Genomic DNA, 24,472 nt, shown 5'->3' with positions numbered 1-24,472 from the left:
ATAAGTTAGGTTGGATACCCTCACTTGAGTTTTCATAAATTATGGATTTGTAATAGACATGAGTGGCTGCTTTTAGGGTGGTTAAGAAAAGACAGAAACCCTTTAAACATGGGAGATGGGTCTGAAGATTTCTGATTTGCTTGTTGGTGATTGGGTTAAAGACCTGTTGATTCTCTCCATACTTAAAGCTTTTGCTCTTTTACACTAGTTATGGTTTTCCTCTTGGTACACACACATATATAGATTGTAGATATAATCAGTGGAAGCATGTTATGGATTCCCTGTTACTTTTGTTGAACCAGGTATTTAGAGTTGTTTTGGGATGGCAAAGGAGGGAAAGACCAGCCACAAGCAAGCTGATGGAGTGTTTCAGTCCAGCCCTGCCGATTTAGTTCTAATTGAAGCTGTCTGAGCCAGGCTTAATACAATTTAGTTATCGCCAAGCAGCAGGATTTTATTTGTGGAACGGGGCCTGTTGGAACTTCCTCCGACCCCGGCGAAGCTGTGAACAGGAGAGAGCTGATCAGGCAGGCATGCCTGGCTAGCCTGTGCATTTCTTTAATAAGGCAGGGATTGATGTCTTTTGCAGTTCAGGGGTTAGATAAACAGCAGTCCCTTGGTTCAAGGCTCTCCATGTTCAGTTGTTTGTTTATACGGATCTTAGAAGGTTAGGTTAGCCTTCTTGACATCCCAGGGGAGCTTTCCTGACCATGGTATAACCTCATCTGCTCCAGACTTGCTCAGGAGGTGTCACATCCCTTCTTAGGAAAGGTACTGGCTGAGCTGAGTGTATGCAGTTTGTGCCTAGTCCCTATGAGAGGTGGATGTCATTAGTGTGGTTGGAACACTGGGTCTGTCTTCAGGAACTCATCATTTGCATGTGTAGCATATGTGATTACTGTGCTTCCATTCTCAGACATGGTATTTGTATGCAGACATGACTAGAGCATAGAACTTGGGCTCTTACTCAATGGCAGTTTTGAAAAATCAGTGGCACAGTGAATAATTCCATCAAAACTTGGAGGTTAAGTCTTACTAATTGGTGCTTCTATTGATTTGTCAATGTTAGTCCATTACATGGAATAGGATAAACCCTGAATAAAAAAGTAGCCACGTTGATAATTTTTATTTCAAAATGAATGATGGTTATGTGTTGAACAATACACTGAGCTGGAGCATATATCTCATGAGATTAGTTTCCCTGACTATTAGATCTCAGTCCTCCTCCTTAACAGGCTGTTGTGATGGTCATGTAAGAAGTGAGAAAGGAGTGGTGCAAATTCATCTAGATCTTGGAGCACTATAGTTCTGATGAGTGGAGTTGTTCTGGTGTTTGAGGACAATTCTGCTCTGGGTTGGAAGTGTGCTTTGCATGTGTGCCTGGCTGCTTTTAAAGTGTGACACATTACAAAGTTGGCTTAAATCCAGAAATTGTTGAATTTTTTTTTTTTGCTGATTTGAAGTCTGGTGATTCATACTTCATATTTCCATAGCCCTGCAGACCCAAACAGACATTAGTAACCTAGCTGCACACTTACATCACTGCTTTTGAAATATCATTGTCTCTAGAGGAGGGAAACTGAGGCACACATGTGGGTTGTGAGTCACCACTGGACACATGTGAGAGTGCAGAGATCTGTACTGCCCCTTCCCCTCTTGTAACCCCCAGCATCATGCTGCTCAACCTACAGTGTTATCATTTTCTTGGGATAGATTACTGCCAGTTCTAGAGCTTTTCTTGGGATAGAGATGTGCCAGTTCTAGAGCTTTTCTTGCATCATGCTGCTCAACCTACAGTGTTATAATTCTCTTGGGATAGATTTGTCCCAATCCTAGAGCTTTTCTTGTAACCCCCAGCATCATGCTGCTCAACCTACAGTGTTATAATTCTCTTGGGATAGATTTGTCCCAATCCTAGAGCTTTTCTTGTAACCCCCAGCATCATGCTGCTCAACCTACAGTGTTATAATTATCTTGGGATAGATTAGTGCCAGTTCTAGAGCTTTTCTTGCAACCCCCAGCATCATGCAGCTCAACCTACAGTGCTATCATTTTCTTGGGATAGATTACTGCCAGTTCTAGAGCTTTTCTTGCAACCCTCAGCATCATGCAGCTCAACCTACAGTGTTATAATTCTCTTGGGATAGATTTGTCCCAATCCTAGAGCTTTTCTTGTAACCCCCAGCATCATGCTGCTCAACCTACAGTGTTATAATTATCTTGGGATAGATTAGTGCCAGTTCTAGAGCTTTTCTTGCAACCCCCAGCATCATGCAGCTCAACCTACAGTGCTATCATTTTATTGGGATAGATTACTGCCAGTTCTAGAGCTTTTCTTGCAACCCCCAGCATCATGCAGCTCAACCTACAGTGTTATAATTCTCTTGGGATAGATTTGTCCCAGTCCTAGAGCTTTTCTTGTAACCCCCAGCATCATGCAGCTCAACCTACAGTGTTATAATTATCTTGGGATAGATTAGTGCCAGTTCTAGAGCTTTTCTTGCAACCCCCAGCATCATGCTGCTCAACCTACAGTGTTATAATTCTCTTGGGATAGATTTGTCCCAATCCTAGAGCTTTTCTTGTAACCCCCAGCATCATGCTGCTCAACCTACAGTGTTATAATTATCTTGGGATAGATTAGTGCCAGTTCTAGAGCTTTTCTTGCAACCCCCAGCATCATGCAGCTCAACCTACAGTGTTATCATTTTCTTGGGATAGATTACTGCCAGTTCTAGAGCTTTTCTTGCAACCCCCAGCATCATGCAGCTCAACCTACAGTGCTATCGTTTTCTTGGGATAGATTTGTGCTAGTTCCAGAGCTTTTCAGGAAACCTGAGCTTTTTCCAGTGGTCTCAGATATGGCAGTGTTATTGAAGTCTCCTGTTCTGTAAAAAAAAAAACCCTGCAGATGGGTGGTGTTCCAGCTGAAAAGTGAGGTGTTTAGAGGGGGGAGAGGGAGGCTATTGCCCATGCTGGCTGAGGTTTCCAAGTGCCAAAATATGGACATCTTGTCTCTTTTAAATAATGTGTGGGGTCTGCCTGAAATGTTTGGTTTCGTATTTAATCAGTATTAATACGATAACAGGAATGTGATAACTGAAGCGAACACAAAGAGATTATCTTCTTAGCCAAATGCATCCATTAGCTAGGAAATATAGGTTTCTATTAAATGAAGCAGACAGATGGGCTCTTGGAGGTGACTGAGAAGAGGAGGGGGAGTGGGCTAAGAGGTGAAAGTTGAGGTTTAGAAAATCTCTATAAAAATAAAAACAAACCATCCATCTTGATGGCTGGCGTTTTACCCTCCTGTTGCACTTTAGGGATGGTGCTCCGATTCCTATCGAGAACATTATGCTGAAACTTAATCTAACCAAGCACTTACTCCTGCCAAACTCTGCCTTATAACTGCTTTGCTCCCCCAGAAAGAAGTGGCCAGCAAGGCTTCAAACACAGCACTGTGTTGTGCCATCTTTAGGAGAACTGCTGCTTCAGGGTACTGGAGGAAGGCAGATTGCATCTTGTCCCTCTGATCTTTTGCTTTTTGCTGGAGGAGTGTGTTGGGGAAGTATTACAGTGTTTCAGAGCAGTTGTAAAGTTATTCATTCATCTGTGTGTATGTAAGAAAAGACTGGATGAGGCACTTAATGCCATGGTCTAGTTGACTGGGTAGGGCTGGGGGATAGGTTGGATTGGATGATCTTGGAGGTCTCTTCCAACCTGGTTGATTCCATGATTCTATGATTCTATATATGCATGTATGTGAATCCCTGTCTAACAGTGTTTATAACCAATGTAGCATAAATAGTTTTAGATAATGTGGAGAACAAGAAGAAGATAATACCATTAAAAGAATTTTACCAAAGGAACAATTCACTAAAACAGATGGAGTGACACAATCCATTCTTACAAAAACCCAACTCTGTGGCAGTGCAAGCATGCCAGCAGAGACAGGAAATATCTGTCTTGCCAACTATCTCTGGACTGGCCACAGCCTCACATCTTCACTGCTGACCCAGGCAGTTGTGGGTGCTCTGTTGCACAAGTAAGTGTGTGTCAAACCTTCAGCCTGTGGAGTTCTGCTGAGAGGTCAGAATCATAGAATCAGTCAGGGTTGGAAGGGACCACAAGCATCATCTAGGTCCAGCTCCCCTGCTGTGGGCAGGGACACCCTACCCTAGAGCAGGCTGCCCAGAGCCTCATCCAGGCTGGCCTTAAACACTGCCAGGGATGGGGCCTCAACCACCTCCCTGGGCAACCCATTACAGGCTCTCACCACTCTCATGCTCAACTTCCTCCTCATGTCCAGTCTGAATCTACCCATTTCTGGCTTTGTTCCATTCCCCCGGTCCTGTCACTACTTGACATCCTAAAAAGTCCTTCCCCAGCTTTCTTGTAGGTCCTCTTAAGATGCTGAAAGGCCACAAGAAGGTCACCTCGGAAGCTTCTCCTCTCCAGACTGAACAGTCCCGACCCTTTCAGTCTGTCCTCATAGGAGAGGTGCTCCTTAGGAGAGGTTAGAGTATTTTTATTTGGAGGTTTTGTCTTGGGTTTAAGTCTGTATGCATTTTATTTGGAAAGGAAATCCAAGGGGCTGCACAGGATGATGCTGCCTAGGAAAAGTGGGATGACTATAAACAAAGTGAAGTTAATTTTTCTGGAAGTTGTTCCTAGTAATTGAACCTGAATGCTGTGGAAACAATTCTGTATGTGAGTGGCATGAGACTGCAAACGGTTGTTAGCTTTTATCTTCCATCCCATTTTGGCTTTGCTGCGTGTGATTATTCCCTCCTTGGATTCTGAGAAAGGCGCCGAGCTTCCTTTGGCCAAGCTTTGTGTGAGGTTTTAGATCTGGTGATGGTGGGGAGATAGGGAAGGAAAAAATGTGTGGCAGGAGGGAGAAGCATCAGCCCTCTTCTGTCTGGCATTTCCAGGCTTTACACAGTTTCATTTATTCATTTTATGCTGCTTTACTTAATTTCACTTGGTCTGCAGTTACTTCAGCTTGATTTTCTTCATAAAGCCTTAAGTGTTAACAAAAACGGAGTGTGTCAAAGTCCCAAGTGGATTTTTTTGTCCCTTTACTGTCCATCTCTGTAAGCCAGTGCCAAATGAACAGTGACATGTTCATTTGAGGAGCACGAACCCTATGTTCTCACAATCTCTGAATCCAAGATACTGTTAGAAATGTGAACTTTAAAACCTGTTTGATTTTGTGTTTCCTTGTGGTGTCCTTTATATATATTGATTTTGGTTTTCCCCTTTTCCCTAACAAATGAGAGCTAGTAAGGAGAAAAAGGTCTTGGAGAGAAAGGATACAGGCAGGTGATGGCTTAGAGATGCAGTAGCAGAGGGGAGGCTGTGGCAGGGTGCTGTTCCCTGGCAGTGGTGGGAGAGACAGGAGGGGCTTGTGTGCTCTGCTGGCTCGATTGGGGGGGGGGGGGGGTGCAGGAGGTTTCGGAGCTGCTTTTCAGGCTGCCCTGTCATTCCTGCTGGGGAACCACTTTCGTGTGTATGTTGTTTTTCTGGGAGGGAGGTGACTGAGTGGCTAGCCCCTTGACAGGGCAGTTTTAAAACATTCATAAAACTTTTATTGGACTGCCACCCTTCCAGATAAATATTTTCTGGGTTTATGGGCTTATTTTAAGGATTGAAGCTTAATAGCAGCTTTGTAGCCCTATCCATCCCCAAAATAGCCTCTTGGCAAGCCCCATCTCTGGAAGCTGCCATGGTTTTCTAGGTCTTTGGAGTTTCTTCATTGCTAAATTATTACCCTTTCACCTCCTTCCAGCTTTGTATGACTAAATGGGACCAACTGTTAAATGAGTATTTCCCCTTCCCCCAGCCTTACTGAGGGCTGAAAGCTGAGCCAGTGTACCGTATTTGGTCATCATGAAAGGAGAAGGGTTGCAGTAATGTATACATTTATTTTGCTTATTTAATTTGGGTTGTGTCTTAATTACTGGTCTTTTTGTTAACGCTGTGTGCGATGTTAAGATGGTACAGGCTGGTGGCACTTCAGACGTGTGCTGGCACTTTTCAGGCACTTTCTCCATGTGATTCCACAAATATAAAAGCTTTACAGCACATCTCAGCATTCAGTGCTGAAACCAGTGGGCTTGCAGCCAAGGCTGTACAAAGGAATGCTGTATGGGGTGCTCGGAGAAAGATGGAGCTGCAGTTTTGAACATCCATGCCTTTTGCTTTCACTGTGTTGTGTCTGAAGAAGTTTCATGAATTTCAGCATGGGCTTTTGCTCAGGAGTGACCCAGGACAATGTATTTTGGCAGCTCTAGGGAGTGCCATGTGTGTTTCAGGTCCTGAAACTTGGATGTTTCTATTACCTGGAACACAGCTCTGTGTTATTGACTCTTTCTATCCCAGTGCAGTTGCTGATCTCTCCTGTTTTCTTACCCATGTGGTTGTTAATACTTAGTAGGAAAGTGTGCTGTTTTCTTCATTTGCTCAGTTGTATGTTATGACACTACTTGCAATCACTCATCTCCTGAAGAGCAAACTTCTGACATACAGGATTGTGTGTGGCATCTTTTGCCTCCTCCCAAGTTTTTCAGGGGTGGTGAGGCTTTTCTTGAGCACGGAATGCAGGAGCCCCTTTTCCACTAAGTGGGACTGCTGCTGGTCCCTCAAATGTATTTGGAAAAGTGCATGAAGTAGGAAACAACTTAAAGGTTGGATTCAGAGGTTCTTGTGAAAGACTAGACTGCAGACGTGCCTAAGATTAAAAAGATGACAAAGTTAACGTGGGAGCTGTATCAGGACGACAGAAAAGACTGGAGTAAAGATTCATTGCCTCAACAGGGTCACTTGGTCCTAACAGATTATAAAAGCAACCAACTCCACTTGCTTTATTTAGGGTGAGGTTGACAAATCTTACATAGTCAAGGAACTCCCTTTTCCAGATCAGTCACACAGTTCAGCAGTGCATTTGCTGGCCTTGTGTTTTGTGGTGGGTTTTTCCTGACCTAAAAATAGAGCTATCTATTTTGTTACAAAACAATACCCTGAGAGTTTTGTTTCTTTATTTCCATGACTTCTGGTTTTTGTGTCAGCACATCATTACTTAGATGAGGAAACTATTTACTTTTGCAAGACTGTTTTTTCTGTCGATGTTACACTGATAATTAAAGGGGGGAAAAAATATGAGTGACAAAAGTAATATATTCAAGGTAAGAATGAATTCAAACAGCTTAGGTGTTTAACTCAGCACAGTTTGCTTGCCTATCAAAGAAAATAGGATGTGTGGTGTTTCTTAGGAGGCTGTTGAACTCTGTCAGTGCCTGCATTGCATGCAGAGTGGTTGTCTGGTGTAATTCTTGTCAAAACTGGACTCTTTCCACATGGATATGTGAATGCTACCACTGTATTTGTTATGTGTGAGTGTAATGAATAGCAACTTTTTCCATTATTTTCCCTCATATTTTCTAGTTGTAGTCTCCTCACCAGTGCCTGGATGTTTCTCAAGCAAATGGGGTTTATCCTTTTTGACTCTGGCAAAGGGAAGTATCGCTTCTGCTCTAATGATACAGAGCAGATATCTAGTGGGATTAAGTTGCCAGCACGTTTATGGCAGTGTGGTGAGGAGGACTCAAGTGTGTTTGTCCTGGTTTGAGGCTAATTGGAATATTTTAATGAAGAAATTAGATTTTTGGTTGTGGAAAGAAAGTGATAGTGATGTCTATATCACTCGTAGGTTCTGCTGAGAGATATAATACATGAAACATAAACAAAAGTCAGTCAGTCTCTGTCTGGCTGCTGCCTGCTTCACTATTTTTTCTGCTGGACCTGTGTAACCCAAACTAATCACTCTGTTTCTAATTCCTTATCTGGCTTCCCATGACTCACCTCTTGCACATAAGAGATTCTGAGATAAGAGAGGAGGTGTGGAAAGGAAGAGGGGAGTTGGTTGGAAAGCCCTCCTGGGTGGTTCTGCTGTTTGGGAGGGGTTTGTATTTCTGTATTACTTTTAACTTGTATATAGTTGCAAATATCTGTATATATTGTGTATATTTGGTTGTAAATTGTGCCATGCTGTAAACATTGCTTCATTCCTTAACTTCTAGCTGGCTGATTTAGTCTGGTGAGTTCGTGGTGAGGTGGGAAACTCCTGAACTACCACAGTTTTTCAGCAATATAACAGCATCTCCTGGAACTCTGGCAGTGTTTGATTTTTTTAGGTCAGCCAGTAGCTGGTGGTTGCTGACTGATGGTAATTTTTGTTCCAATTGATTTTTCTTTTGGTAATTGATTGTCATGGTGGTATGTTTTGATCCGTTGTGGTCATTCCTGGGTGAGGATTAATCTTTGGAAGAAAGCTGGTGGGTACCTCATTTCTAAGACTTGTAAAGCAGACTGGAAAGGTAACTGAAAACATAACTTTCCAGAAATATCTAATATTAGTTTGAGATGTTCCCTGGGTGACCTAATAATTCTCCTTAATTTGTAGTACCTTATAGTGGTAGATGCAAAAAGATCAAGTTGTTGGCAAATGCATCTTCTCTTTATTCACTTTTTGCTTCTGGTACTTTCTGAACATCGTGTTGTGACAAGACTTCCCCCATTTCAAAGCACTTGATACACATCAGTGTACCTGCCACAGCAAGATAATGTAACTGGCAAAGTTCCACAAGCTGTTCTCCATTGCCCTTGATGACACTCGATCTTTGGATGTATAAGGTGAGGGTACCTTATGGAACTGTGTTAGGGAAGATGTTCTGTAGCCTGTGCCCTTTCTACCTTTCAGTGCAATGGCTGTAGCAGCTGTTGGCTCGTGTCATGTGCCATTTTATATCAATCTTTTCATCAGTTAAGGTTTAAAGAAAAAAGAAAAGCTATCAGCAAGATACATCCTGCTTATGAACAGTTCTGGAAAGAAATACTGTCATAGCAAATGTGTGTATTCCAGAGATTATTGTAGGCTCTTTCCCAAAATAATGGACAAGAAGTAGAAAATTTCTCTCCCAATCTGCATCCTGGAAGAGATGGATACAGGTAACTGTTAATGACTTTATTAATATACATTGGACCAAAAAATACCCATAATGAGGATGCAGAAATTGGTGACAGGCATTGTTCTTAGCTTTCTAGAAAACAACAAACAATTTAAAGAGATGTTTTCATTGGGGTTTTTTTACTAGCAGCCATGGAAAACCCACAGCATAGGGAAGCTGAGAGATGCTTCTGATTCTTATTTGACTTTTAAACTCTCTGCTTTCTTTTGTTGTGGTTTAAATTGCTCATCAATCAAAAGGTAGTGCTTCTTAAGGATGTAATTTGCCTTCAGCATTATTATTGCTGGTGTATGGATGGCTCAAGCACTGTGGTTTTGATGGGAACATATCAACTGCAGACAGGAATTCATCCTCTGGAAGCAGAAACAGTGAAAACAATGAACAAATATGGCTTTAGGGGAGAAAATACACTTCTCAAGTTTTGTTGTAAAATAATTAGCCTTCTGTGGTAGGCACAGGGACCATGGAAAAAGGACAGGAGCTGCTCAGTTGCCTGTGATTTGACTTCAAGTTTATGACCTTGATTAATGTGCCTGCTCAACTGCACTTAACAGAAGCATATTTGATGAAATGCTAAACTCATGAATTACATTGCCAAGAAAAGCCCCCCCCTTTTTTTTTAACATTGGTAAAATCAGAAATAAATCAAGATCTTCAGACCTCAGTGGAGTTGTTTAAACATGAAAGTAAAAGGAACAAGCTGTTCCTTCCACAATGACACTTTGTAAATGTAATGCTATGTAGCTTTTCTTCAGCTTAAAAAAGGAACTGTGTGTTTAAGGTATTGTGTAAAGAATTATAGCATTCTTAACCTCATTTTGTAAGTGATGACAGAGGTGAAATAATACTGTGAACTGATAGAAGCCAAGCAAGCAGAACTACTGAGGCCTGGATTTCTTACTTTCCCATCCAAATGACTGACCATTAGGGCTATAATGACTTGAGAGCAAGTTACAGTTTGGGGGCTTCTGTAAGGCAGTACTTGTTCTCTGTTTTTCTTGGTGTGAGCAGCAGTTACTGGTTCAATTGTATCCTTATTTCAACCGTGGAACCACTAGAGTTACTCCCATTTTATATGTACAAACCAGACAGAATTCAGTTTTACTCAGGAGAGAATAAATGCGCTGTCCCTGCTACGCACAGCAGCGAACACTGGTATTGCTTGCATAGACTCGTCAGCCCAGGGGCTTGCGTGGCACCAGAGAGCCTATTCTTCTCTCTTATTGCTTGGTGAGTTTTGTTTCATTTGTCTGCTTTAGTAACAAGTCGGAAGTGTTACTATTTATTCTTCTGTTTGTTTTTCTCTAAGTGGTTGGGCACTGCTGAGTTGAATCAGAATTAGGAAGCCTTTCCTTTGGCTGTTGCACTAGATGCCATGATTATAACAATGAAAGTTCAGTTTTTGTTTTCTTGGAAGGCCTTTGCTCAGATTTTTTCATCTTTTAGAGGATTAAGACTTAACACTAAAGCAATGTACAAAACATTTCTACTAGAAGCTGGAAATTTCCCTGGAAAGTTGAATAGGTTTTCAGGTCACAAGAAATTTTGGAATGCACAATGGTTTCAAACATTAACTTTTCACTTTGTGCCTGGAACTTCTGAAGACAGACTTGCATTTTTTGGCATTGGTCAAGTAATCTGGTCTTCATAGACTTGCCATCTGTAGTGTCTTTGTGCAAAGTGTTTCCCCCCGAGGCACCATCTTGTGTTTTAATTTGCAGTTTCAGTTGCTGATGTATGGGCTCCTCTGTTAAATAATTTCTCTTTTCTATGCCATTATGCCTACATGCTTTACTTGATTTGTGTTGCATACAAAGTGTTTTTCCCCATGTTGTGTTTGGAACTGGTTTGTAATAGAGTTACTGTTGGGTAATTCTGACTGAAAGTTACAACTTCATCAACAAACACAAAGTGCTCGTTCAGTTTGAAAATCTGTGTTTTCCACTCCTCCTGAACTGTGTATCCCTTATGTGTGCTGGGTTTTGTCATTTAAATGACACAAACTGCTATTTCATACATGCTGCACGTTAGGAATTACTGAAGATTCACTGGCATGTAGAGCACTTACCACTGTGAACACAAGTGAAGAGCTTCTGTAAACAGTTGATTCAAGATTTCAAAATGACACAAGTGCTGAGAAAACTATTGCGCTCCACTATGCTGTCACATTGCCCTGGATTAATGAGTCACTGTTTGCTATCTCACTGATAGTGACTGTCTGAATGCTCAAACCCCATCACAAATGTGCTATAAATTCATAACCTTAGATCTCTCTCTCTTAAATCCCAGGGAAGATGTTCTGTCATGCATATGATGTGCTGAGGAGTATATTCGCAGTTATCGAAGCTCGGCTGATAGGCACTAACTTGCTTCTGTGTCTGAGCTCTCAAATGACAAATGGTTGTGGAAATACATCCTTTGTGCCAAGATCAGGGATTTCTGCCTGCAGTTGTAGAGTGCTTTAGAGCAATTCAAGAAAATATTTAGATGTTGACTGGAGCATACATTAATTCTTCTGAGTTCTGACTATTCCACCAGGCTGACTGTACACTCCTGGCACTAGACTGGACTCGGAGGTTCCCAGCCTGCTTTTATTTTGTAGTCTTCCTTCACTTACTTACATTTTTAAGCTCACTGCATATGATGAAAAACACTATAAATGTGGAGGCAGTTATCTGTCTTATGTGTCCTACAGTTTGGTGTACCTGTGATAGGCACAGTAGTGACATTAATGTAGTCAAGATTGCAGATTTGATTGTCATACTTTTTATGAGGCATATTGAATCTTTTCAGTTCAGTAGTACTGCATTTAGAGATTCTTTCATCGTGTCCTCTGGAGATTATGCCAGAAAATTTCAGTTCACTGAATTTTGAACTGCAGACTGGCCATGTTTGGCTTGAGAGGGCTGGATGCTCATGCAGTGTGCATCACTCTGATGTGTACTGGATAATGTCATGGTATTTAAAAATATGCAATATGTTCTGCGTGCAAAACCATACGCATAAACACTTGCACGCTGTGTATGTTGTGGCTGCACATCTTCAGCTTGTGTGGTATGATGCACACACTCATGTGCACGCCCACACACTAAACCTTTGCAGGTCAAAAAGTGAGGATAAACTTTTGAACCCAGCTGCTTCCAAATTAAGTACATGTGCAGGGACCACCAGTGCTGGGGTTACCGTATTCCAGAAAAGTGCTGGACACTGACACCCACGTATTGTACTGCAGGAGACTTCTTGTTCTTCCCTGAGAGCCTGAAGGATGATGCCTTGAAATCATACTCTCCTCTTTACCCTTTCCTTGTCACTAGAAAGGACAAGCAGCAGTTTGGTGACTTCTCCCTTCGTTATGGAAATGGGACTGATACAGTAATCAGGATGCTACATATGGAGCTTTTTAAATTACTGCTCTTCAGTCTTTTGTTAGCCTTCATTATTCCTGAAGATTTTTTTCAAGTCCTAAAAATGACATTTTTAATATGCAGAATTAAAAAAAAAAAAAAAGGCAATATGAAGAATACATTTTCATCAATAAGCTTTTACCTTTTAAACCAGTTATCTTAGTTTCTGCTCTAGGTATTTTAATTGAAGATTAACTACTGTTAAAGAGTATACAAATTTAGTATATATTTGGAGTAGTAAAATAGGACTGAATAAAAGATGGGAATAGAGTGGCCTGTCCATTGTAATTTTAGATTGCAGAACACAAGCTAACCTTCATTAGAAGTCAGCACTGCTGCCTGAGAGGTTCTTCTCACGCTAAAACTTCCTTCTTTTTTCTCCCTCAATGAAATTCACTAAAAGTATACTTTGGAGTTTCAGGTTGACCAGGTCACTCCTGAGTGTTTTAGGTCTGCTGTCTTTTTATTAAAGAAGGTGCTAAGTCAAAGCTGATGCACGTAAATGTGCAACAAAATCTTGTCTTTCTCTTGGTGAACTCCTTGTTCAGGGTCTTTTTGCCCAGTACAGGGAGTAAGACTGGTTCACTTCTGTCTGGATATTGATAATTTTTGTAGCACCTAGAGCAGAATTTGGATACTTAGGTGTGTGCATTGAAGCATGGACACTGTTTTTTGTTTGTTTCTTTCTTTTATTATTTGCTTGTTTGAGAGGGAGAGAGTTGAAGATGTTGCTTTGCTCTAACCACCGGCACATGCTTGTTTCTTGGGCGAATGACCTGGTTTCCTTCCAGAGAGTTAGGCTCTTATCTTTCCTACAGTATCCCATATTCCTTTCAAAGGATGAAAGGATAGCTGTCCTAAGGAAAATTGTGTCAGGACTTAATGTTTAGACCTACTTGGAAGGGAGTGAGTCTGTTAAATTTTGTGAAGATTCAGGTTTTTGTCTTCTTTTTCAGACTTTTTACTAGACCTTGAATATTAATGGCCTAAGTATTAATGTAAACTTACTGTAGATCTCTAGCCTTGATGAACTATGTGTAAAACAAACACTTTAATGAACACTTCAGTGAGTTCCCTCATCATCAGTATGCAGGGTGAGCGAATGCTGCTTCCATTTTGATCCATAAAGACTAAAAGTGAGGGTGATGGGATTGACAAATCGACCTTCTCACTCCCGCTCACAACCATTGGCCATTGAGATGGCTTCCTTGCTGGGCTGCTTCCTCATGCACTACCTGAGGTAGCTCTGCACCATGCTGCCTGTCAGCAGGGCATGGAGATCTTTAAAGGAGAATGTGACTTAATATTGTGGTGCACTGCAGACTTCCTCCTGCTCCAGTGTCTGTCAGCAGGGAAGGAACCTGGATAAGATAGGACTTCAGGGTTCACTTAATGTGGTGTAGTAGTCTGCGTTGCTGGCTTTGCACAGCCAAAATGATTATCAGCTAGGGCTGAGCCTTTATCCGTGACACTTTCTTTCCCTTTCCTTGTGTTTTTGGATTGTTCCTACCGTTTTCTCTTTCTGAAGAGGGGGGGTTGGAGCAAGGGACTTGCCGTGATTCTGCTGCCAAATCGGTAACAGCTGTTGGAATTGTAAATGGCTGCTTGGTTGCTATCACAGAACCTGCAATTGATCAGCTCTGCCCTGAGCAATAAGTGGAGACCTCAAGACCACTGAGGCTAACTAGAAAGTAAGGATGGAGGGAATTAAAATCCTGAGGCAGAGTCTAAATGGAGAACATAGGCACAGATGGGTATTGGAAGGGACACCATTTCCTTTTGCTGGATTGTTGTGCAGAGCTGAACAGTATCATCACGGGAGCAGTGGAGGCTCGGAGGAAAATGTAGCAGCAGTTTCAGAGAAAATGTAATTTGAATGTAAATTTGTCTTGTCTTTTGCTTCCTCTCCTCAAAAATCCACTCTTCTGGCAAAACTTGGCAGGCAAAAGATACCCTGTGTAGGGTCACTAACAAGCCGTTTATGTTGACAGGCTAAACTATGTTCCTGTGTTGTCTTAAAGTTAGGACATCATAAACACTGATACAACAAGGAAAATGTTTAGCAATTATTTGTCAAGAAAAAGAAAGCTTTAGAAGTGAGAACTCCAGCTCCTGAAATGGTCTCTATTAGAACCCAAACTTAATGAAATCAGCCATCTCTCACAAGATGCCGCCTTTGTGGGTTTGATAATGGTGCTAATTTATTTGTAACTTGTTTGTATGCTTTGGCTGGATATATTACATCTTTTGTGACCTTAATTTTTCTTTCCTTTAATGCTGCCTTTTACTGCATGCCTTAGAAATGCTGGATTTATTTGTGGGGACTCTTTTGCAGTGCAAGTCAGTATAAACTGGCGTGTTGGAAATATGTAGTGACTCTTCAGTCCACACAGCTGGGTTGGCAGACATAACCTTGAAAAACAGTTGTGAGCCTTATCCTCCCCACCTCCCTCACTGCTGGATTTGGACTGAGGCACTCAAACAGATTGATATTGGTAGAGGGAATCCTCAAAATTAGGTTGCTGTAACACGTTTGCTTCTGGCCAGCCACCTGGCATTGGGAAACTTGTTAGTAATTTCTGCATATGAGCTTGTGAACTGCCTGCATCTCATGTCCAAATAACATCAATACCTGAAACCTTCAGAAAGATGAGGAGTCTTTTTGGGGGGTGGCTCAGGGAAGCTAATCTCCCTTAGCCTTTAATGTGATCTGCTTCCAGTGGACTTGGACAGAGAGGCTATGCCTGCATTTTCTGATATTTTCCTTGACTAACTTTTAGAACAGTCTGTGCCCCAGGAAGAGTGTAATGAGGAAGGAAACCCAGCCTTTGGGTGCTTGCCTAGAAAAATGGAAGGATCACTGTGGCATGGATAAGTGGTGTTAGTATGTGCTAGGTCTGTGTCACTGGATCTCCACAACTTACGCTCTCACTGAAAGCCTGACTTGCTGTGCCTGCCTCCTAATTTTCATGTCATTGTCAGAGCACTTTTGACTTAATCAGTGTTGCTCTTTATCTGGGGCCCAGGTACTGAAAAGTATCACAGTATCACCAAGGTTGGAAGAGACCTCAGAGACCATCAAGTCTAACCCTTTACCACAGAGCTCAAGGCTAGACCATGGCACCAAGTGCCACGTCCAATTTTGCCTTGAACAGACCCAGGGACGACAACTCCACCACCTCACCTCCCTGGGCAGCCCATTCCAGTGCCCAATGACTCTCTCAGGGAAGAACTTTCTCCTCACCTCCAGCCTAAATCTCCCCTGGCGCAGCTTGAGGCTGTGTCCTCTTGTTCTGGTGCTGGCCACCTGAGAGAAGAGAGCAACCTCCTCCTAGCCACAACCTCCCCTCAGGTAGTTGTAGACAGCAATAAGGTCACCCCTGAGCATCCTCTAAAATTCGGATTTAAATGTTTATTTCTGGTCTTTGTGACTGCTGAGAAAAAAGCTTGAAAAGATTGAACCTGAAAGTCTTGGTATTGAGAAGGGAAATAAGTTCTCCCTTCAAAAACAATGCTTCTATTCCTTTTAAATATTTTTGTTTGGAGAGTGGTGCTGATGACTTTGCATTGTTTTATGTTAATGATATTTAAGTAGCCTACAGAAAGAGCTCCATTCTGCAAATCTTTCCTAATTTCCAAAATCACTGGCTAATTTATTTGCAAAAAAAAAACACTTTAAAATAGTAGCAATTAAATAATATAAGGAGAATCAGTTAAGGCTCAATAATGTTCAACTAGCATGTGCTGAATGAAGGAAAGCATGGTGTCTTAATTAAAAGAAATACAGGAAACTTAGCTATTGGAAAGAATTTTTTCACTGCTAGAGGACTTGTGGGTGACTGAGAAATGTATGGACTGAAGGTTTTTTAAATACAAAACAGATACACATCTTCATCTTCTGTTGGCTTGTTGGCTCAATTTACTTGGATGGAATTCTTTAACATTTAAAACAAATTAAAAGTCATGAATCATTTCTGCTTAAAGGCACAAGCTTTTGTAGATACAACAGTTAAGACTCCTAACTGGTTACATACATAAGTACTGGTTTAGATATATAAATTTGGTACTTGCTCCCTTCCAAAAAGCACAGAGGAAGTTTTTAATAGATGTGATACAGTAGGTGGTACCTGTCAGAAGGTAATTACTGTGCTTGAATAACTCTGGGTTTAGCATTGCTTTGTGCTGTTCCCTGCAAAAGCAGCCATCAGTGCGTAGGACCAGTGTGGCAGAGGGTGATGTACTGGTGTGCAAAGCTCTTCTGAGCCACCTTTGACAGAGCCTGCAATTTCTTGGTACTTGATGAGAGAGTTTTTTGATTTTACTGTAGTGATGCAAGTATCCTTTCTAAACTGTTAGCTTTTGATGCTTCTGTGCATGTATGGTGTGACCCTGCTCAGGAGTGGAAGGTCTTATTTCATCCAGGGTGCATATGTAGTAAGATTAAGATCAGGATTGTTTTACTCTATGGTAAATGCAGCATATGAAATGTTTTAATAGTTTTAATTATTGTGGGCAGTTGATTGCAGGTACAGCCAAGTGAGCTTTTTTTCCCAAGCATTTTCTAAGCGTGGCAGGCTTTCTCATCAGGTTGCATTTGAGCTTTCCTGGGATTTGCTTTAAAATGTGACTTAGGGAAGGTAGGTGAGCAGTCAGGGGATGATGACAGAAAATAAAACCTGTTCCAGATTAAAATGTGTGCTCACTTTCAAATCCTTTTGAGGACATTTCAGATGATTCAGTGTAGCTCATGATTCATTTGGGAAGCTGATTTCTTCACTGATGTAGTACCCATGGACCCAGTCAGTGTAGCACAGCTTTAGGCACTGTGGATGGTGTTCATGGAAATGCCAGCTGTGGCTTGTTTGGGTTTTTTTTTCCCCCCAGACTTTTCTATGCCAAAAAAAAAGGAACAAAGTGAATTGTTTGTACCTATACATGTGCACATACATGCAGGTGTAAAATGGTTAAGTGGAAGGAAAAAAAGGCTTAAAAAGCAGATAAATAGAGAAGGGGAAAGCAAAGCAAGACTATGCTCTTCTGGATGTTCCTTACTGAGGCCAATTTGACCAAAGTGGACTTTTATTGAAAGCTGTGTTTATTTTTTGCAAAAGGGAGTTTTAAGAGCACTGAAATTATTGAGAATTAGTTTTGTTACACAGGCCAGATAATTAATGTTTCAGACTTAATCAGACTGAGCATCCTGTAACTGAGTGGGAAAACACACAGTGCCTGCAAAAACAAACCCAGCCAGTCTTGTCCCTTGGGTGGCCTCTTCTGCACTTTTTATTACATGAGCTTTGCTTTTCCCCTACAGCCTGCATCCCATTTGACTGAGATCCACCTGTGAGTGACGTTTCAATCTGGGAACCTCACCCTGGAGCATGTGCCTCGTGAAGATGCTTTGTCTGTGGGTGTTTGCATGCTCTGTTACAATGCCCACCCATTTCAGTGTGTGCTGGTGGCATTTAATGCCATGGTCTAGATTACTGGATAGGGCTGGGTGCTAGGTTGGACTGGATGATCTTGGAGGTCTCTTCCAACCTAGTTGATTCTATGGTTCTTAGCATTGAGAGGGAAATGGTTGTGAAGCCATGAACATGAAGAGCCAATTTAGGGAAGAAGTATATGAGTAATAAAGGAGGAAGAACTGGCAAATGTCTGAGTTTGTCTTGGTAATGCAAAATTAAACCAAGTTCCAGAGTCTCTCTTTCTTTTTTTTAATTGAGGAGAGCCAAAGAGAAAGAATTTATAGGTTATTAAAAGACTGAAAACTTCACAGGAATCCAACATTCTCATCCTGTTTATTCTCCTTCACCTCCCACAACATGTTATTTCCCTTGTAATAGTTAGTTTGAATTTCCATCTGTTTCTGTGGATCAAATAATTCTCCTATAACTTCAGGATTTTTTTTAATATACTTTAAATCTTTCTTCTAAATAATGTGGGAGGTTTATAATAATAAAAAAAAAGCCATGAATACATTATAATTTCAATTTTCATGGTGTGTGAAAGATTTCTGCACTAGGTCTTTATTGTTTTTGAAGAATTCATCACCCTAGTTAAGAAGCTTAATATAAATTAAAGAAGGTATTAAGGAACATTAAGACATCAAAATGTGGAGCGTTCTTTTCCTTTCAATTGCTCCAAATGCAAACAAGTTGAATAAAATGCAATCAAAGGGCCTGTTTGGAGAACATTGAGTGGCTTTACAGCTGTGCTGTAGAGAACCTCTGGTAAGAGCATAATTCAAATAAAAAGGCCTTTTTTTTTTCCTTTTCCTAATTCTCTTTGTTGTGGTGACAACAGAGTACAAGCCCGATAAAAATTTAATCACCTTATCTTTTTAAAGCAAATTGCATATTTGTTTACACACAATATACATAACATGAAAAAGAAAAAGCTGCTATCCAATCCCCCTCCCCTCCTAATCGCATTAAAGGCCCTTGCCTGGAAGTTTATAAAAAAAAGAAATGTGAATGTTTTTATTCTTTATTCTGAAGTCCCATTGTTCAGGATTGCTTTATGAAGGCAGCCCTGGGGAAGATGAATATCGCCAAACTTAAACTCTGGACCAGCGCTGAGCAGCAGATGCCTGCGATGCATCAGCGGAGTTGGTCCAGCTTAACTGGCTTCTGCGGTGCCTACTCCACATCAAGAGGTGCAGGCAAGATGGGAGGATTACAGGCAGGCCTGTGGATCTAGCACTTTGATTTGAAGCTGCTTTGTAATGAATTGCCTTTGATTCTGTGTCAGATCTGCTAACCCAAACTTTTTCTGCGTTGTATTAGTTTCTGAAAGGCTGCTGCGGGAGAGATTGTGTGTCGGTACTGGTTTTGTTGTTGTCTTTCCCTGCTGGACTGATGACATTTTAGTCCCTTGTGTTGAGTTCAAAACAGTTTTAGTTTTTGCTCACCATAGTGCAAAGAACGTGAGCATTGTTGAGTTTCTGTACTGTTCTGTAGGTACTGGAGTACTGAGAAGATTGTAGAATTGTCAGGGCTGAAAGGGACCTCGAAGATCATCTGGTTCCAACCCCTCTGTCATGGGCAGGGACACCTCACACTAGATCAGGTTGCTCAGAGCCGCATCTAGCCTGACCTCCAGGGATGGGGCTTCCACTGCCTCCCTGGGCAACTTGTTCTAGTGTCTCACCACCTTCTTGGGGAAAATCCCAATTAAAAGTATCTCTTGGCCTACTGCTAACTGACTCAGGGCTGAGGACTCACTGCTTCTAAATTTAGTCCCAATGAGATAGATAGGTTTTAAAATGATGAAAGCTCCTGTGCTAGTGGTTCCTTGATAAGCTTTTACATACCTAGCTGTACTCTTGGAGACATTTTTGTGCTTTTATTCCGCTTGATTTGAGGATTTAATCAGCAATCAGCAAGGACTATCTTAACAATGTGAAAATCTGAGCTGTACAACAGTCTTTACAGTCTCTATCAAAGTCTCATCAAGGTGTTGTCTACAGGTTTCTTTACTTCCTCACCTGGGATGTTACTTTTTAGAGATCCAGTGACAATAATCGCAATTTCAAGACGCTGTTCTGTCTTTGACTGTTTCAAATGGACTTGGATAATTCATGCTGACCTGCCTGTAATTTTTCTGCTGTTGAATTGTAACAAGAGCCTGTCCATATTCCAAGGTTTCCAACTGCATTGCATGTTTGCAGTAGTAATTTGATGTCCTTACAAGTGCCATTGTTTTTTTTCACACTTGCTCCAGTTGTGCACTGGGCATTCTCATGCACTCCGTTGTTTTTTCAGGGAGCTTGAAGAACATTATCAGTATAAAGGTTATCTCTCCTTGTAGGTATGCTGAGGGAATGAGTGTAGCACTTAAGCATCATCTCAATAACTGCAGGGACCTTAGTGGCTATCAATTGAAAACAGAGTTTCTGAATAACTGCTGGTGTGATGCGTCAGCTGGCATAACTGTAGCCTTGCTAAGGTACTGAAAGCACACACATAGCCCTTAAGAAATTGAACTGAAAATCCAGTTCTTTAGGCTAATGGGACAATGTTGGATTTGAGACTGAAAAGATCATCTTAGTGGTTGCCTAGTAGCTCTGCAAGTTGATCCATTGCATTCTGCGTGCATGTAATTTGTGTAGCATAGACCTAGTAATCATGGCATTGGAGTCTATCACATAACTCTCACTTGAACTTGTCTCTGGCATACAGAAACAAGGAATTGTGTACAGCATACAAGTCATAGTTCTGTCCCAGGAGTGTGAAATATCAAGTCATCTTCTCTAGTCAACAAATGTTTGAAGCACTCAACAGCAGCAGAAATATTTGTTAGCCTATAGGACAAGGTGTCAGGTCAGGTAGTTTCAACCTGTTCATACTGAAGTATGGCAAACTACACAAGAAATTAAGAGCTCAAGTATGTCACTTCATTTTGGAACTGTTGTTTAAGGTTGATGGGTATGCTGGGTTAGGGAACCTCTCAGAAAATCCACTGTGAGAACTGCAGGTATCCTTCTAAAGTGTGTGTAAGCTTGTGTAGGCCTACATAATATGTAGACTTACTTAAATAATGAGATGTTTGCAGAGGAGTGGTGTGATACATGGTGGGGATTTGTCAGTGGAGAAGTCTGTCCTGTTATATGGCTTCAGCTGCCAGTGGACCATTTGGATCTGGTGTTCAATTGTTACATTTGGGGGGGGGGTGGTGTAAAAAATTGTGGCTCTGTTATGTAGAGTTGGGAAATAAGATGATACATCTTGATCATCTTACTGGAAATAAAAGAAGTGTAATACTGTGGATGAATGGCATGCTCTCAGTGCAAGGTGGCATGCTGGCTGCCCTCGGGGCAGGCAAGGTACGTAGAGGGATGTATGGCATCAATAACCATGCAGCAGCTGATCGATACGGTGTGGTGCAGGAGTCTGTGCTCTGTTGAGCAACCTGAAATATATCAGACTGAAAAATCAAGACGCTGACTTCATTCAGAGGGTATGGCAGAGTAATTAAAAGGAAAAAAAATGTGTACCAGCTGAGCCTATAAAACTCTTCCTGACCTTGAGAAAACTCCCAGCGAGCTGTGGGAAACTCCAATCTGTCCCCTCTGAACTTTTTTGTGTTGTTGTTTAAATATAGTAACTGCTTTTTTAATTAAAAAGAAAAATTAGGTGGCATTTCAAATTGTGTCCATGGTGCCTTGGGGACCTATTACAGTACAAATTACCCTATACTATTTAGTGAGCTCTTGTTTACTATTGTGTGAAGCGAGGGTTACCAGTGTAAGGATGTAGGACAAGAAGGTCCTTCTTTGAAAGTCTGGCTCTGTACATGAAAGTGACGCCAGCAATTGGAAGCAATTTGTGGAATTGTTTGATTATATTAATTATGGCACCAGCAAACAGTGCTTGGGAAACAGTTTTGTTTTCTTGCATTCTTTCTTGATTGCTTGCAGCAAAAGCCAAGATACAAAATGTGCCTTTAAGGGCTGCTGGAGAGTGCAGTTCAAACCATTGTGTAGAATTGGCACTGAGCTTGAAAGAGTTGTGTGTCCAGCTGGATGTGAGAGTGTTCCAAATACAGCTTCAGCCTCAACTTCACCTAGGTCAGCCTCTTGAATTAAAACAGCTTCTGTCTTCCTCATCAAGGAAGATTAGCTCTTGCCCTGTTAAGTAGGAGCCCATAATGAAATCCATGCTATTTCCAGCAGTACCACCTCTTATGTCTTTCAGGCCAAAAGCCTGTATAAACTTTAGCTGATACACAAGACTCAGTGCAGTTCACCACTGAACTGTAGCCTTCTCTGATGTGGCATGGGGCAGCTGTTCCCCAATTTGTGGGCAGATGTTTTAGTTGTTAAGGATTTCCCTGCAATGTACCAAGCTGAGACTGTAGGAATAGCTCTGCAGGCACTCTGTCACAGCAATGTTTGGTCAGGACACGAGGCACTCTACTTCTGCTCAAAGTGACTCAAAGATGGTTGTGTTTTTTCTGTCATCAAACAATGAATGATGGATATTTTGTGTAGATTCCAACTACCACAGAGAGGCATTAGAGTAATTCTCCTTTGGAAGGAAGGTATCCCTTTCTTTGTAGGTTGACTGTTCTCCCTGGCCAACTCTATGCTGTGGTCCTATTAATATTCACAAACCAGGAAAGGTGATTATAGCAGACCTTGGACCAGCCAGAAGAGAGAAATGAATCTACTCTGGAGTTTGAAACTCCAACAGAATATTTGAGAGAGCTGATGAGATGTGGGAAAGTCAAAATAGAATTACTGGAGAATTGTGAAGGGATTTACATAAGTAAAATTCATTGCTTGGTCTATGAAGGTACTTGAAGCTCAAATCCTGAGTTACTAAGGGTAGCAAGGAAAGGGGTATCACTTGTTTCTTGAGTGACTCTGTGATCAACTATTGCATTCAAGTTGTAATTCCTACATGATCCCAGGTTTTTGTTAGTTCAGGACACAGTTTTCATCCCTGCTCTTTTGGAAGCACCATATATTAATGGCAGGTAGATGGGATGCCAAGTTAGATAGGACCAGCAGTCTCTAGGCAAACAGTGATCCAGTCTGCTAGATGTAATTTGACATATCTGATGCTCCTATTACAGTGTTCATGGGCAGAGTGACATAGTACTTAGATGCTTTTCCTGATCACCTATGGGTGTTTGGGGATTTTTTGACTGGGATATAGAAGGACAAAAAAGACCTCCTTAACTTGAATAAAATAAAAAAGATAAGATTTTGGATTTCTTTATCAGAGAAGAAGCACTTACTGCCTAATAGCTTGATGTAAAGAGTTCAAGCAGGGAGATGTTTTCTGTTGTTATGTCCTTTCTGTCTTCCCTGTAGAGATAAGTGCAACAGGAGAGGCTGGGCAAGCTGATCCTCTGGTTTGTTGGATATTTCTACTTCATGTTTGAATCAAAACTCCAGAACCTTACTCTAGGGATAATTGCATATGAGCTTTTTCATGTCCTTAGGGCACAGATTAATGACAACTTTGTTGTAGAACTCCTGACATGTTGTGGGTCTTGGTGGAGAACAAGTGTGTGCTTGCTAGTGTGTTTATGGATCTCTGAGAACCAACACTTCTTCTGCTAGTATTTCTCTTAATGTTGCTGGAAGCCAGTGATAGAGTTATTCTTCTTGTTTTAAAGTTGATCAGAGTCTGAAACAGGTTAGAATGCTGTATTTGAACCTTGTACCACTCTGAAATAGTTAAGTGTGTGTGTGTGGTGTTGAAAATCTTGGGTAAATAGAACTAGCTCTTGCAAGCAGAAGAGAATCAGAATAGTTTATAATTGTGTTGTGCTGAAGGGTGCTGGGTTCTTGACTCCTGCAGTACTGGCAAAAAGTTTCTGTTTTTAATGGTCTGTCTTTGCAGTAATCAGAGAGAGACTGTTCTTTGTCCACTCTCAAGCACAGCCCCTCTGTATCAGACTGTGGCATCAGTGCCTCTAACCAGGGCTCTATTTTTGATTTCCAGGTCACCTGGCTTTTGCACTCTCAGTTAGCAAGAGAGCTGATGTAGGCTCATGCTCCTTGGCTGTGTAATGAGGATTCAGGCTCCGAGGGTTCAATTTAAGGAAATCCTGAAATTGTGAAAGCCAGCTGTTACAAATAATCCATTGTGAGTGGGGATTATCCCCAACCCTTTACCTCTTTTAAGTTTTGCTTTTTTTTATCTTCCCTCAGGAAGAAAGAAAAATGCCTGCCCATCGTTTTAAAAGGTTTCATTTGCCTCAGATGAATATTATTTCTGATGTCAGGTGTACTATGTCAATTTGTCCCCTGATGTTTAATCATTATTTTAAACATTTGAGTGTTGATGGGAAACAAGAAGTTGCAGGTGGTTGAGTCTCCTAGGCTCTGGAACACAAGCCCTGTGAGAAGAGACTGAGGGATTTGGGGGTGTTTAGCCTGGAGGAGAGGAGGCTTGGGGCAGATCTCATTGCTGTCTACAATGACCTGAAGGGAGGTCCAAGCCAGGTGGAGGTTGGTCTCTTCTCCCAGGCAACCAGCAATAGAACAAGGGGACACAGTCTCAAGTTGTGCCTTGGGAGGTC

General features: G+C 41.5%; 1 protein-coding gene across 3 annotated transcripts in view; it reads left to right on the top strand.

Annotated features, from left to right (window-relative positions):
• The window catches only part of EEFSEC (eukaryotic elongation factor, selenocysteine-tRNA specific), a 144,798-nt gene that overhangs the window by 112,028 nt on the left and 8,298 nt on the right, over positions 1-24,472 (top strand). The window contains exon 7 of one of the 3 annotated variants that reach the window (XM_064156797.1): positions 23,893-24,036. The exons of 1 other annotated variant lie outside the window; for it this stretch is intronic. In XM_064156797.1, the coding sequence (XP_064012867.1) occupies positions 23,893-23,960 (68 nt within the window). In that variant the 3' untranslated portion in view covers positions 23,961-24,036. Of the gene's footprint in view, positions 1-302; positions 384-23,892; positions 24,037-24,472 lie in introns of those variants that run through there. One more of the 3 variants, XM_064156798.1, reaches the window with a different exon arrangement.

This window comes from Pogoniulus pusillus, chromosome 16 (assembly GCF_015220805.1).
Source record: "Pogoniulus pusillus isolate bPogPus1 chromosome 16, bPogPus1.pri, whole genome shotgun sequence".
NCBI classification, from domain to species: Eukaryota; Metazoa; Chordata; class Aves; order Piciformes; family Lybiidae; genus Pogoniulus; species Pogoniulus pusillus.
Note: the sequence above shows the minus strand (reverse complement) of the source record. Positions and strands in the feature narration are given on the sequence as shown.